The sequence below is a fragment of the Felis catus genome, chromosome C2 (assembly GCF_018350175.1).
Source record: "Felis catus isolate Fca126 chromosome C2, F.catus_Fca126_mat1.0, whole genome shotgun sequence".
NCBI lineage: Eukaryota > Metazoa > Chordata > Mammalia > Carnivora > Felidae > Felis > Felis catus.
Window position 1 is genome coordinate 58,415,416 of NC_058376.1, and position 15,749 is coordinate 58,431,164.

Genomic DNA, 15,749 nt, shown 5'->3' on the forward strand with positions numbered 1-15,749 from the left:
CATGTATGACCACATGGGTAAATATATTCACTGATGTATTGCTTCAAGACTACAGGTATTTTGTTTCAAGACGTGATACTTGAGTTCTCTCTTAATTACTTCTATAGTGACTAGATTTGGTCCAAATTCATTAATTCCTTTAGAAGTTATAAGCATAACATGTGTGATAAACTTGAAATGTCAACCAATAACTTCAAACCAAGACTACTTTCTGTTTGGCCAATTAAAATATAAAAAAGTGCTAAGAAACACTGAATATATTTTTCAAACTGTTTTTCCTGCTCTTACGTTTTCAGAATCCACTATGTTGACATAATAATCTTGTTGCTATAGTGTTGCTTGTAATTGCATGGTAGCTAATAGTCCTTCTATGAATCATCTCCAGAATAAAATTCATTCCAGAAGGCAGAAACATATTATTCCATTTGATTAAAAGGCTCAATTTATCACTTACATAAAAAAAGGGGGTGGTATGTTTAAAAACTGATATAAATCTCATTTATCATATTTATTTATCCAACTCTTTGTGATGTTTTGGTTGAAAAAAAAAATGCCCTGGCTGTTTTACCTTTGTAGAGTTGTAAACCATATAGCCTAGCTGCTGTTTCTTTTGGCCATATGTTACTTACAAATTATATGTTTTTAAAAAATATGCTATACATACCGCATTTATGGTTTTGTCAAAGGCTCCAAAATTAAGTTTTTTTCATGTAAATTGAAGAATAATTTATACAACATGAGCCAGACTCTGCACAGATACAGAGTCACGTCTGTCTTCAGACATTTCATAGGTTAGGAAATACCTGTCCTAGACCATCTGATTTTTGTGATTTCTGATCTTTCTTAAATGTCTTCAAATTGTTCCCAAATAGTAGTGCTTAACCATTTGAGTGACTCTTTGTGCCTAATGAATGCTGTGGTTCCACTCTTTCCAGTAAAAATCTTTGTAAGCAATTTTATGGGATTCGCAGAAGCCCAGTGTAAAAATACCAACCTCAAACTGTTTTCAATGACTTCTCTTTTAAATAAAATTATTTGAGCATACATGCCTATATATATGAAGATAGGTCATATAATATTATAAATATGTATACTGCATACATGCTCAAAAATATATATTTATTCAAAATAGTGTACATAGACTCTACCTAAATATGCATTAGAGAACATTTATTGAGAAATTGTAAAAGACAAGAAAAACTAAAAATAAATATGAAGAAGGTCTAATATTTTCTTCTTATACCCCAGGGGATTGTGTCGTGTGCCACTTGGGGCACACATACCCCTCTTAGAGACCTCTAATCTGTATGTGTGCCAGAGTTTGAATCTTTTTTTATAGTCAATAACTTTGGGATCTTGAATTTGATCTCTATGCCAAATTCTCATTTCATTTGAAAATTTGTGGAAAATAGGAGTTTTCTCAAGAGATCATGTCACACCTTGGTCAGCAGATAATGTTTAGTAATTTGCTGAGTCTTTTTATACTTTAGGATCTATTTTAAAACCACTTAGTTGATTTAAAGCAAGAATTCCAACATCCAGGGGCCCCTGGGTGGCTCAGTCAGTTAAGCATTCGACTCTTGACCTCAGCTAAGGTCATGATCTCACGGTTCATGAGCGCTAGCCAGTGTTGGGCTCTGTGCTGACAGCGCAGATTCTCTCTCTCTCTCTCTCTCTCTCTCTCTCTCTGTCCTTCATCTGCTCATGCTCTCTCTCTTTCAAAATAAATAAATAAACTTAAAAAAAAGGAATTCCAACATCCACACAACAGTCTAAAACTGAGTCAAATAAATGCTCCTCTCCCACCCACCCCCAGTTCCTTTCAATACCACACTAATGGCCTTGGCTCTGGGATCTAACTCCAAAAGAGAGGATTATCATGTTCCCACCCTGGTCAGTATAGTAATTGAAAAGATATTTTGGACTGTTTGCTTTTAATAATTTTTTCTTCACGTTAAGAAGGCTGCAGCCATCCTGGTATGTCTTGTTTTCCTTTTGTTTTCTCCCCAGGATGCTGACCTGTTGGATGTAGAAAGCAAACACTTTGAAGACTTGGAGTTCCAGCAGCTTGAACATGAGAGCCGCCTGGATGAGGAAAAGGAGAACCTGACCCAACAGCTCCTGCGCGAAGTAGCTGAATATCAACGGAACATCGTTACCAGAAAGGTACTTTAGCCAGGCGTCATTCAGTGTAAAAAATCCAATTCACCTCTCTCTCTCTCTGTCTACCAGTCTTTATAGCTGAACATCTCTGTGTGTGAAACCACTTGTGATGCTGGAAAGAGTATGGAGCCTGCCATCTCTATACCATGGGGTGCTCCAAACTAGATAAACTGACATGTGGTCTAGTTATCATTACTTAATGCTACCGATGCATTTAGAAATAATATCTGGTTGTTTCACATGCCTGGAAACCAAGGGAGAGAAAATCAGAAATCTAAATATTTGTCTTAAGTTACTTGCTTTTGCAATCATAGTAACTGGATTTAGAATAACTCTGTGAACAAAGCCTATTTTGGAATTGTCTGTTGCCATTGTTCGTAGTTGTCAAGCTAACTGGTAGCTTACAACCATTAGAAATAACCCTGTGGAATGCCATGCACATTGCTGGCCCACCCAGTGGCCACACCCAGATGTTCAGCCCAGGATTCACCTCTTTTTCCAAAATTTAGACTCACATCCCAGGGCTCGGTACTAAACCAATAAAATTGAGGGAAAGGGAGATGAAGAAGTTGACATCTTAAGCTCTCAGTTTAAATAAGAAATTCCATTGTTATTTTTTCCATAAGGCGTCTCCCAAGATGATGTCAAAAATTCATTTATAATCTAAAACAAGATTTCCTGTTGACTTCTGGATTCTTCAAATAGATTTTTAAGTCACTTGGACTATATTGACCTCAGGTAAAGAAAAGCCTTGAGCTTGGGAGGTCAGAGAAACTACCTCACAGTCTCTGGCTAATGATAATCACTGGCTACCACCAACGAAAATGTGGCCGCTGCTGATCCAGTTGTAAACACTTTCCTCCCTTTTCCAGAACATACTGGCAAACTTTTGAATTGTCTAACATGCATCTACATATGATCATGTTTTTCCCTGCAGGAAAAGATTTCTGCCTTGAAAAAGCAAGCCAATCACATTGTTCAGCAGGCTCAGAGAGAACAAGATCATTTTGTGAAAGAAAAGAATAATTTAATAATGATGTTGCAAAGAGTAAGTATTTCCTTTTCAGCTCTGGTTGCAAGAAAACTCAGGTGCCAACTTGGGGAAAGTTGCTTCCTTCAGAGCAAGTACCTTTTACTTGTGAATAGTGAATTACAATTTAAAGAAGCTTTGTAATATATATTTGTATTTAATCCTCCACATTAATAAGCTGATGATCTGTGAATAATTAACTATAATTCAGAAAATAGGCAAGGACATTTTCCTCATGCTTTTTCCAGTGTGAAAATTCAAATTATGGAAAATATGTACATTTTCTGATTGTCCTCTTTTAAATCGTATTTTTCATCGAATAGGCAGAACATATTCTGCTTTTTTTTTCTTTTTCTTTTTTTTTCTTTTTTCTTTTTTTTTTTTTTTTTTTTTGCTGCTATCAAATATTTGGCTCCGCTGCTGTGGTATTTTTAACTGCAGTTATTTGCATGTGGCAAATTGCCACATTGAGCTTAGTTAGGCTTAATTAACTAGGGAGACATCCTACATGGGTGACAAGATCATCCTCTCCAAAGGGACTGTGTGTTCCCATCTGCCCAGCACCTAAAATGGCTGCATTAAAGGGATTCCTTTGCCCAACCTGCAGCCTGATCTTCTGACATAGTCCCTGGCCTAATGTTAGGTCTAAGACGCTGAGAGGTAAAGTTAATGGGGCTAGTCTCAGGACTGAGCCTTGTATCCAGGCCACTACCTCGGATGTGATCCTGAAAACATGAGATGGACCCAGAATGGGGTACAGGAGAAAGAATGATGGATTAAAGGATGAGGCTGTACCGTGGTCCCACCTAGAAGAAATGTAGCTGCACTATTTTCATCTTAGCTACTCAGCTATTTTTAGGTTGAAAAAAGAGAGAAAAGTGGTCCTTCACATAGAATTATGAGTTCACTCAAGGTGCCTATGTAGCCCACACAGATCCCTGATAGCTCCCCTCCTCCTGCTTCTTCAGCACCTGGAAATCTCTGAATGGATGTATATTTTCCATCCCTGTCTCCTGTTCTGGGGATGAACTCTGGTTCCACTAACCTCCCCATCACCCTTTGCATGTGATAGTCAAAGGCACAGCTTAAATTAGATAGTGTAATATGCAGTATTTAAGTGGTTTCTGAACCTTTAGGAAAAATGGGGGGAAAGTCTCATAAGAGATAGATTTTTTAAATGGGTAATCACAATCATAGAAATGCCACTTTCTCATTAAAATATATAAAGTATAATTCTATTCTAAAAATTGTGGTCTAAAGGTTATGGTTTATGTTTTCCCAAATTGATCTATAGATATATCTCAATCTTTATAAAAAAGCTTTTAATGTTTATTTATTTTGATGGGGAGAAAAAGCATGAGTCAGGGAGGGGCAGAGAGAGAGGGAGACACAGAATCCAAAGCAGGCTCCAGACTCTGAGCTGTCAGCACAGAGCCCGATGCAGAGCTTGAACCTATGAACCATGAGATCATGACCTGAAATGAAGTCAGATGCTCAACCAACTGAGCCACCCAGGTGTCCCTAGATATATCTCAATCTCAATCAAAATCCCAACAGACTCTTTTATAGAAATTGACACAAGTTGATGCTAAAATTTACAATTGATCTGCATTATTTGTGAAGTTTATATTTGTGAATTTGCCAGCTCACTAAGATCTATTTGTAGTCCCCAAATCAATACGTGTCTTATGGTTCATTGATGGACATGTGCAGAACGGTAGCAATTTGTAATCACTCAGCATACACCGTCCCAACTGAGGTTGAACGAAGCAACACTCTGCCTTTGTGCTCCAAGTGTCATAGAGTAAAGAGATGTGTCCTTTTTGTGGGCTATTTCGTGCTATGTTTTCACATTTTTTGTGCTTTTCATTGATGATTTTGCTGTTTAAATTACCTCCCGAGCATAGTGCTAATGTACTGTCTACTGTTCCTAAGGGCAGGAAGTTTGTGATGTGCCTTATGGAAAAAATGCATGTGTTAAAAGAGCTTTATTCAAGCATGAATTATAGTGCTGTTAGATGTGAGTTCAGTGTTTGGTAATCAGCAATATATCTTAAATAAGATGCCTTTGAACATGAACACCCAGAAAGCAAAATTATGTATTGATCAGTTGATGAAATGATTTCGACCAGAAGCCCACAGTAACCCAACTCTGTCTTTTCCATAGGAACGACAGTTCAGTATTTACTAATGCAGTGTTCACGGCAATGTTACAGAACATAAGAATTACAAGTAATAAGAATCAACTCTGTATGAAAATGCCAAGGGCATAGAATAACCAGAATAGCTTTGAACAAGAACCAAGTTGGAGGATTTATACTATTTGATTTCAAGGTTGCCTCTAAAGCTATATAGTATTTAAAATGATGTGGTGCTGACACACAGCCAGACATGCAGATCAATGGAACCAAACAGAAAGCCCAGAAATAGACCCACACATATACTGCCTATTGATTTTTGACAGAGGGTTCCAAGACAATTAATCCAGTGGGGAAAAGAAAGTCTTTCCAACACATAGTGCTGGATCAAGTGGGTAAACATGGGGAAAAAAGGAGCGCTAACACGTCTGTCCTCACACCATGCATATAAATTAACTCAAGGCGGATTGTAGCCCTCAACATAAAAATTAAAGTGATAAAGTTTCTAGAAGAAAATGTAGGACTGCAAGTGCACTTCCCTGGCCTTGGGATAAGCAAAGGTTTTTTAAAGAGAGAATGACAAAGGACTTATACCCAGAAAATAACAAAAACTCCTGTAACTCATTAATGGTCAATAAACACTCAATAGGGGCGCCTGGGTGGCTCAGTCGGTTAAGCGGCCGACTTCAGCTCAGGTCACGATCTCATGGTCCATGAGTTCGAGCCCCGCGTCGGGCTCTGGGCTGATGGCTCAGAGCCTGAAGCCTGCTTCCGATTCTGTGTCTCCCTCTCTCTCTGCCCCTCCCCCATTAATGCTCTGTCTCGCTCTGTCTCAAAAATAAATAAAAAACGTTAAAAAAAATTTAAAAAAAATAAAATAAAATAAACACTCAATAAATAATTAAAAAAAAACAGGCAAAAGAACTGAATACAAACACTTCACAAAAAAAAGATATATGAAGAGACAATAAGTCACATGAAAAAATACTCGCTATCATTAGTCACCAGGGAAATCTAAGATTGACGAAGCTTAATAGATTTTGTGTTCCTTCAGGAAAAAGAAAATCTTTGTAATCTGGAAAAGAAATACTCCAGCCTCACTGGGGGGAAAGGGTTTCCTGTCAACCCCAGTACTCTAAAAGAGGTAAGCTATGATTTTACATGTCCACTCGTATCACCTTGGAAATCAAGAGATGTGCCTCAGTTTTATGTGATCAGCTAAATAGGAAAACGTTCACTTAAGTGACTTAGAAAGCGTTCAATGCTTTTATGGTTTCCCTGCCTTTTATTTATGCTTTGAAGATTTCAGGGATTATCTTTGTGTCTAATGCAGATGCACTCGGTGTGTGTGTGTGTGTGTGTGTGTGTGTGTGTGTGTGTGTGTGTGTAGACTGTTTGACAGTGACATTGTGGGTTAATTTGGAGTTTCAAACAAGTTGGGATTCAAACCAATACTAGTCTTAAATTCTCTTCTCTGCAATTTTCTTTTTCGGTTCCTCCTCTTTCTTACTTTATGTCTCTTTCTCCTAAGTCTGATAGCACGTGAAAAGGCCTCTGCACATTTGATAAGATGGTCTGGTTTCTTCCTTTCTCTGTCTCTTTTTTCCCCCAATGTTGTTTCTGCTACTTCCCTCCTTAAATTAGAAAATACTATTTACATTAAGCTATATACACTCTTTATTCCAAACATCCACCTTTGAAATATCTTCCTATGGAGCTACACCGCTACAATGGGAGAATATTTTAACTCTAATTTGGTTATAACCCTGACTGAAAAAGAAAATAGTCATTATTTCTTTAGCATGGTTGACACGCCATGTTGCATTAATTTCAGGTGCACAACACAGTGATTCAGCAAATTTATATATTATGCTATGTTCACCACAAGTGGAGCTATCATCTGTTCCAATACAAAATAGTTTTATTTATTTTTATTTTTTCCAGAAAGCTAAAGAAAAAGCTTGCTTCTGTGTAATAACAGAGTAAACATTTGTATAATAACAAAAAACCCCACTTTATTTATAAGTATCTATTTAAAAGGCAGCAGAGTTAAGACTTCCTACATAGGGAGTAGTGTGTGTGTGTGTGTGTGTGTGTGTGTGTGTGTGAGTGTGTGTGTGTGTGTGTGTGTGTGTGTAGGTATATGAAGTAAATGCTCATCACACAATAAGTATGAATAATGTGTACCTCAGAAGCAATTTGAACTGTTTCCACAAGAGCTTTATTAGCTCATTTAGTTTTGTAGTTCCTCTCTATTATTCAGAACACAGAACTGGCAGATTCCGTGAACAAAGGGTAATAGTGGGTGGAGTATGGTGGAAGGAGAGAATGTCAGTGAGGTGGGTGGGGACCAGGCCTTGTGAGACGTGTTAAAGAAATATGGCGTATCATATATGTCTGGGTTATCACGGAGTGAGTGGTTTTAAACAGGGAAATGACATTATTCAATGTCCACTTGTTAAATGTCACTCTGGGCTGCTCTTCTGGGTTCTAAGGAGTAGGAGGAGAAACAGAGGAACCAAGGAAGGAGGTTATTGCAGTGGTACAGGCTGGAAATGCTGGTGGCTTGCCTTCACACCATGGCAGAGAGAGGGAGAGAATTAGCTCGATGTGGATAAATTTTGGAGCAGAGTTGACAGTTCTTGCTGATAGATTGGATGTGAGGATGAAGTAAATGAAGGGAGGTGTTGGGAATGATGCCATTTTTCCAGTTTGAATAATGAGCCTGATAGTGAGGACCTTTTCCTGAGGTAGTGAAGACAGGAGAAAGTGTAGGTTAAGAGGGAAGATGTGCAATTTGATTCTGGACATACTGAGTTTGAGGCACTGTGGCATCCAAATGAATTAGGCTCTTGGATCTTTTTACCTCTTAGTATAATAATAAAATCTTTCCTTTTCTGTTGATGGATTGTTCTTTTTCTCTGCAGACTCCCTGTTGCCAAAAGCCCATTTGGCTTTTTGACTCTTTGTATGTCTCCAATGCTTGTGTTTGTTGAGTAGCTATGTTCCCTTTCATGGACTAAACTGACTTGGCTCATGGGATGTTTTGAATTTCTTCCTTTCTTCCTCTCTCTCTCTCTCTCTCTCTCTCTCTCATTCACTGCTTCAGTCTCTCTATTTTTTTACAGAGTGATTAATTTATATACAACTCTTTTAAACAAGTCCCACTTTTGATGAATGGCATACATTTTCGAAGCAATGAATTAGGTCATATGGTTTATGACGTGTGAAGAATGAAATGTTGGTTTTGAAGCACTGCACTGTCAACTGAGCAAAAGAATAATTTAAAGTGGTGACTCTTCACCCTCATTCATTATCAAATAGAAAATGAAATTTAACAACCCAGTTGTCAACTTCCTTTCTTTGATTTAATCTTATGAAACTTTACATGGTATATATTACCATGAAGTGCAAGACTGTCCTCAGCAGCATTTTTAAAACTACAGTTTTATAAAAGAGTCAACTTTAGCTTTCTCAAATTGTTGTAATTATAAATTCTCAGTAAAACCTTGCTTTCCAGCCTGAAAAGTTTGCTTCCCCAGCATAATGATATCTTACCTATCCTGGAGCCACTTTTTCTTTTTAAATTTTTTTAAATATTTATTTATTTTTGAGAGAGAGAGAGAGAGGGAGCAGGGGAGGGGCAGAGAGAGAGGGAGACACAGAATCTAAAGCAGGCTCCAGGCTCTGAGCTGCCAGCATAGAGCCCGACGCGAGGTTTGAACCCATGAACCGCTGAGATCATGACCTGAGCTGAAGTCCAGCATTTAACCCACTGAGCCAGCCAGGTGCCCCCCTGGAGCCACTTTTTTAAAGGATTGATGGGCTAATAGAAGAGCCCAAGTGTTAAATTTCACTCAATTTTACTTTTAAAAGAGAAATACTATTCTGTATTCTTTATTCTGTTTTTTCCAACTGTTTTGTTGGTGTGGTGAAAATCATGATTGGTTGGTACAATTATTTTGGATGAAAATTTATAAGTGCCTTTTCCTCAAATACAAATGGAGGAGTTTTGATTCTTGCAGGTTTTGATTCACAGACATGTTCTCTAACCTGAAGCTGGAACTGAATCGCTGAACTTAAAAGTCAATGAGCAATTCTCTGTCCTGGGGTAGAGCTGAGAGTGGGGAAGCTACCTGGAATTGAAATAGCCTCAAGCTACAACTCCACCTGAGGGTGTGTGTGTGTGTGTGTGTGTGTGTGTGTGTGTACACATTTGTCTTGCTAGGGAAGGCTCATGAGCGGATGAGTATCCCTTTTATTCTCATTTAGGTGAGATATCTGAAAGCTAGATTCCGTTACAAATAAATGACTGCTTATAAAATGTCTTCATACAAAACCCAGAAGCCCTCAGCCTACTGTTACTCACACTCTAACTCATCGGGAAACAGAAGAAAAGGGGAAAATCTAAAAATAATGATTTGTGGGAAAAGCTCTTGAAGTATGAGTGATTGCACTGTAAATTTTATATCTCAGATTTTCGTGTATGTGATTATTTTAAATGTTGTATAGTAATGCCCTCATTCAGTCAACAGAATGAATGGCTGATACCTCTGGATATTTTGAAATCGAAGGCACGGGTTATTTATAATATAATCATCCTGATTTCACCTCCCAAAAACGTATTTGTAGTGTTTGGTGTATCGGTTTTCAAGATTAAGCGTCGTAAATCCATTTTAATGGCTGATGATTCCTTAATGAAACATTTGGTAATACCACAGATATTTGGCTGTGCCGCTCAAAGCTAACTCCATTGTACTGGGAGCATTAATACTCTCGCATGCCTCAGCTTTTGCTTTCTTTGTGTTTAACTTCTGAATTCCTCCTTTTAGGGCTATATCAGTGTACATGAAATTAATGAGCCATGTGTCAATTCCACGAATCTATCCCCTTCCTCTCAGTTCCCTGCTGATGCTGATGCTGTTGCCACTGGGCCTCCCACAGCTGTGCCGGTGAGCCAGCCACAAAATAAAGAGGTGTGTTGGCATGACATTTCATTCATTCACTGCTTTCCTCATGTCAAAGATTAACCCATGATTACCTGAAAGGGAAGGTGTGTGTGACCAGTATACATCTGGTTGACCAGCGGGCCGGAGTGATGCCGGGTTTGAAAAATATACCAATTTGGGGTCCTGTTCTGTCGGCCATGATTCTAGAAATCATGAGATGGATGGTACAGAGTGGAGTAGTAGGAGAATTAAGTTCAAAACCATAAACTCTAGATCGTAGCACTCTAACCTGACACCCTTTTCATAGAAAACAAAAAGCCTTCCTAAAATTGTTAGTTTGAATCGCTTTTCCAGTTTGATTTTTTTTTTCTGTTGTGTTGTGCAGTATGGATTTTTTTTTAATATTATGCCTTCTAAAAACATCTGGGGAGGGGCAAATAATAGTAAATTAAAATACCTTCTAACTGATCCAGGTTGCTCGCAGAGTGGGATTTTAACAAGAGACTAAATTGAAAGATACTGCCCGTCATCTGTGACTTTTGATTAAAACACAAGAGAACAGAATAATGAGATTATCGATTTCATTTCTTTGTCTAATTCTTTCATTTCATATGGACACATATATACTTTTTCTTTCTCCTATAAAGCAAAGATCACCTGTCTGTTCTGGATTTATGTTTCCTTCCACCCTTTCTCCTCATCCTATCACTCAACCTCCATCAGCCCCTTGGCCCGAAGTCCTGGCTCCATCTGTCGATCCTTTCCCTTTAAATGACACACCTCCTCCTCTACCAGCTAAGAAACACAGAAGGCAGCCACAGCAGCAGGAGCAACAGGTAACTTGACACTGGTGTTCAGAGTTTGAGAGCTTGACCTTGACACCAAGGTTACTTACGTGGAATCTTTCCATCAGCTTTTCCAAAGGTATCCTTAAAAAGACAAGTACATATTCCTTTGCTGGGTTTTCTTTTGTTTGGTTGGGTTTTGTTTTTATTTTTTTTTAAGGCCATTTAGTATTTTTTAAGGGTGTGGGGGATTGTTCTAAACTTCAACAACTTGATTGCCCTCTCCTGACTTTTGATATGTTCAAGCTAGGTATGTTTCATATCCTCAGGCTTCAGTTCCTATTCAACCAAAATACTGCAACTTATCTCAGGTATTTTTCAAAAGGATAATAATTTTTCCATTAAACCCATGGTATAAAAAGTTGCTGGGTCAACACAAAATAGTTTTCTTACACATTACTGAAGTCATAATAATAGACATCATGCCCTTGCTATGTGTCAAAATTTGCTGAACATTTTACAAATAAATATCTCATTTCTTGCTTCTACTAATCCTGTGAAATAAGAATTAATTCCTTATTGCCTGAGGTAAATAGCTTGTCTAACGTCACACCACAAAAAAGACATTTGGGTCATAGAAGATTTTTATTAATCACATTTTTAAATAAGGAATTCATTATTATGAATGTCACCCTTCTTCAAGCACATTAGTGCATATTCATGCTTGGGTGTTCAAAAAAAATCTGTTTTGAGGTTCCTTTCTTTTTATTTTTTTATTTTTTTTATTTTTGGGACAGAGAGAGACAGAGCATGAACGGGGGAGGGGCAGAGAGAGAGGGAGACACAGAATCGGAAACAGGCTCCAGGCTCTGAGCCATCAGCCCAGAGCCCGACACGGGGCTCAAACTCACGGACCGCGAGATCGTGACCTGGCTGAAGTCGGACGCTTAACCGACTGCGCCACCCAGGCGCCCCTTGAGGTTCCTTTCAACTACAATCAAATTTCTATATGAGTTTGGCCCAGAAGATGCTAAGGAATCATAGTCACTAGATCCCCAAATTAGAGGGGCTGTGGTTTGCTATGCCCAGCTGTTACTTTTCTTTCTTTTTTTTTTTTAATGCTTATTTATTTTTGAGAGAGAGAGAGAGACAAAGTGTGAGCAGGGCAGGGGCAGAGAGAGAGGGAGACACAGAGTCTGAAACAGGCTCCAGGCTCTGAGCTGTCAGCACAGAGCCCGACGCGGGGCTCAAACTCACAAACCACGAGATCATGACTTGAGCCGAAGTTGGACGTTTAACTGACTGAGCCACCCAGGCACCCCCAGCTGTTACTTTTCTTGAAGTTACCTTTACTGCCTTTTACCTTTTGTTAAAGGACTATATCCCCTCACTAGTTTTAGGTTAATAAAAACTAGAATAAAGAGATAATTATGAGGTTAAAATGTAGATATTTTTCATGATTGGCATCTTTGAAGATTAATCATAAATGTGGTAACTCAAATTGCATTCATTTTTATGTGTTTCAAAAGCTTGAGCTTAGTCTAGATATGATCAAACCCTAAGAGCCTTTAATTAAGAATTAACTTTACTGCTAAGTAAGACCTTTTGGGGGAGGCTAAGAAAAATTTGGATACATTTCAAGTTAGCAAAAATTTTGCCTTAGGAATATATAGTAAAAAAAATAAATAGTCAAAGGAGGATTTTTAAATGTGAGGAACTACTACAGGGATTTCTTGACTAAGATCCTTTTTTAAAATAAAAGAGCAACCTAGTAAGGTGTCTTATATGGAAACGTTATATGGATTTGGAGTGTTTATATGTAATTAAAATATTCCGACTTTAAAACAACTTCCCTGTTTACTCGCTCTTTCTCTCCATCTTCTTCCTTCTCCCTTTCCTTGTTCTCCTCACGCTGGGATCTGTGCCAGCACACAGAACTGTCCAGACAGACAAGGGGAGAAACTGCTTACTTGCTTTGTCCACTGGCTGTTCCGCCATCCACATGGCGGCCATCATAATAATTTGTAAGTTGTCCTGAGGCCCCAAGGCAGCAGGCACTATCTATGAAAGTGAAAGGTGGATTTTTTTTTTAAGTTTCTAGGTCCAATAATAAATTCTTCCAGTGTCTATGTATCTTACCGAATGTTAGCCCTAGTCTGTTAGTGAACACAAGTATAAGCTGAATTTTTTTTTTAATTCTGTGTTAAAATTCCAAAACTTCTTTGTGAATGCATACTTCTTAATTTCTTCAGTGACCTGTTCCAATTAGTCAAGTTTTGCTATTCTGCTTTACATTTGCATTTAAAGCATTTTAGAAGTCTGGAAGAAAGGAAAAAACAGCATAAAGAAGGCCTCTATCTGAGTGACACTTTGCCTCGAAAGAAAACCACACCTTCCATATCCCCACATTTCAGCAGTGCTACTATGGGGAGAAGCACCACCCCAAAGGTAGGACGTGGGGTGAACCACGGGCTTCACATCAGTGAGTCTTCTTGTCCTAGCGTTGACCAACGTGCAAAGGCTCTTAAAGAAAATGCTGAATAATAAACCACTAAGTTTGCTTGTTGGGCAGACATATAACTGTATTGCATTTTCGATCCGATTCAGGGGACACTTGGAATTGTACCCTCCGGGACCTAAGGACCCCGGTCCAGGGTTTTTTTCCCACCACCACACAAGTGGTGGGTAGCGTTCGCTTAGGTGACAGATTCCAATGACTGCCTCCTAGATCTAGAAATTGGAGGATAGACGCTCCGGATTCCAGGAATAGTAGCAACAAGTATGTATTGAGAGTCATTTCTATATGCCCGACCCTGGAATAAACCCTTTACGTGGATTGCCTCATTTGAATATCCAGCAGCACTATTCAGTAGAGGTACTCCTTTTCCGCATCGTACTTATGGACAGACCGAGGGATGAAGAAGCGGAGTGCCCTCAGCTGGTTAGCAGTGAAGCTGGACTACGAACCCACACTCAGGTGTCACACTTGAGTCCTCATTCATGTTTTGCTGACACATCCAGAGGGTCACTGCAGAAAGAGGGGGAGAGGCAGATGAGAAGGAGGTTCCGAGTGGGCCAGGCTTTTGGGCCCTTCCCTTACCCTTAATCAGAGTAACTCGGTTTGAATCTATTTTATGAACTGGTGTTCCGAGTGTATTTTACCCTAAGGATTTTCTATTTTGAAAGAGTGCTAAACCCGCTGGGGTAGTTGATAGGTTTCTCCAGTTGCCACGGGGAGACAGAAATGGGTGCACTTAGAACGAGTGTAGATCTTCTCTTCTTTGTGCATGATGTGCATGCATTCTTGTCCCTGCATCTGCCCTCGGCTCCTTATGCATGAAGAACTTTGAGTTGTTCTCTAAGGTGGTTTTGGACAGTGTTTCCCCATCTGTCTTCATTTTTGGAATTGCTGCCACTGGAGAAATTACTGTGGTGTCGAGCCTGCCATTGAGCTCCTTGGAAGGGTCAGTGACTGGCCTTGGCCATTGAGTGTGAATAAATGGGACGCATTCGTTCCTCCTCCCTACTTTCCCTGCCCTCTGCGCTTGCATTGGAGCTATGGAAACAGGGATGAGGCCATGTCCCAAAGGACCATTTGGCCTGCGGTTCACCTGAAGTATTTCCCCCCGGTTCTCACAGGCCCACCTGCCCCTGGGACAGAGCAACAGCTGTGGCAGCGTGCTGCCTCACTCCCTGGCAACCATGACCAAAGACTCAGAATCTCGGAGGATGCTCAGAGGTAAGCACGTTTTGAATCAGACATCATGGCTTTTGTTGCGCATCAGAATTTCTCAGGGAGAGAGAGCAAGAACAGGGTTGGGGATCGATTAGAGAGGAGGTCAGATCCTCAATTTCATTCTTTTTTTTTTAATTTTGTTTTACATTTATTTATTTTTGAGAGAGAGAGAGAGAGAGAGAGTGAGCACAAGTGGGGGAGGGGCAGAGAGAGGAGACACAGAATCCTAAGCAGGCTCCAGGCTCTGAGCTGTCAGCACAGAGCCTACCGCGGGGTTCCAACTCAACAAACCATGAGATCATGACCTGATCTGAAGTCGGATGCTTAGCCAACTGAGCCACCCAGGTGCCCCTCTCAGTTTCATTCTTAATGAATCTTCCTGGGGGAAGGATGTATATCTCCTTATTGTTGTACTAAAGTAACTTTTTCTATTATACACGTGGCTGGTACCTTTTAAATATACCCACTGTACTTTATAAATTCAATAGAATTCTTAAAACAGGAAGGCCCCTACAGCATTACTAGCCTTCCCATTTGGTAGAAAGAAAAGAGACACCACTGAAATCCAGAGAGATCACCAGGGCACTTAACCAAGCCACTTACCTGGTCTGTGGCTAAGCCACACTGTTGAAACATATGCTCAAGAGTCACTGAGCTGGCACAGTAAATAGAACACTAGTGGCCCTGGACAGAAGTCCCTAAGGCCTTTTAATGTGGTTTGAGCTTTTATTCTATGTGATTGTTAGGTTTCAGGTAGACTTTGATTCTCAGCATCTTTTACTTCTTTGTGATAATAGATTGCATTTATAATGAGGTTGTCAAATAGTCTTTGTGGGGCTAGGAGAAATCACAGTAATGCAGTTCCAGAGGTGAGCTTCTCCTTGAGAGGATTAGATGTGCGTTAACAGTCATCTAGGTCAGTAGCCTATCTTGACCCTAACTTTTGAG

At 39.4% G+C, this 15,749-nt stretch overlaps 1 protein-coding gene across 25 annotated transcripts in view; it reads left to right on the top strand.

Annotated features, from left to right (window-relative positions):
* Positions 1-15,749, top strand: part of PHLDB2 (pleckstrin homology like domain family B member 2) — a 231,668-nt gene that overhangs the window by 186,834 nt on the left and 29,085 nt on the right. For 15 of the 25 annotated variants that reach the window (XM_045036916.1, XM_045036924.1, XM_045036923.1 and 12 more), the window contains 7 exons: positions 2,011-2,166; positions 3,101-3,211; positions 6,386-6,475; positions 10,164-10,307; positions 10,928-11,116; positions 13,373-13,513; positions 14,705-14,804. In XM_045036916.1, the coding sequence (XP_044892851.1) occupies positions 2,011-2,166; positions 3,101-3,211; positions 6,386-6,475; positions 10,164-10,307; positions 10,928-11,116; positions 13,373-13,513; positions 14,705-14,804 (931 nt within the window). The remainder of the gene's footprint in view (positions 1-2,010; positions 2,167-3,100; positions 3,212-6,385; positions 6,476-10,163; positions 10,308-10,927; positions 11,117-13,372; positions 13,514-14,704; positions 14,805-15,749) is intronic. The other 10 variants (XM_045036930.1, XM_045036931.1, XM_045036932.1 and 7 more) reach the window with 5 other exon arrangements.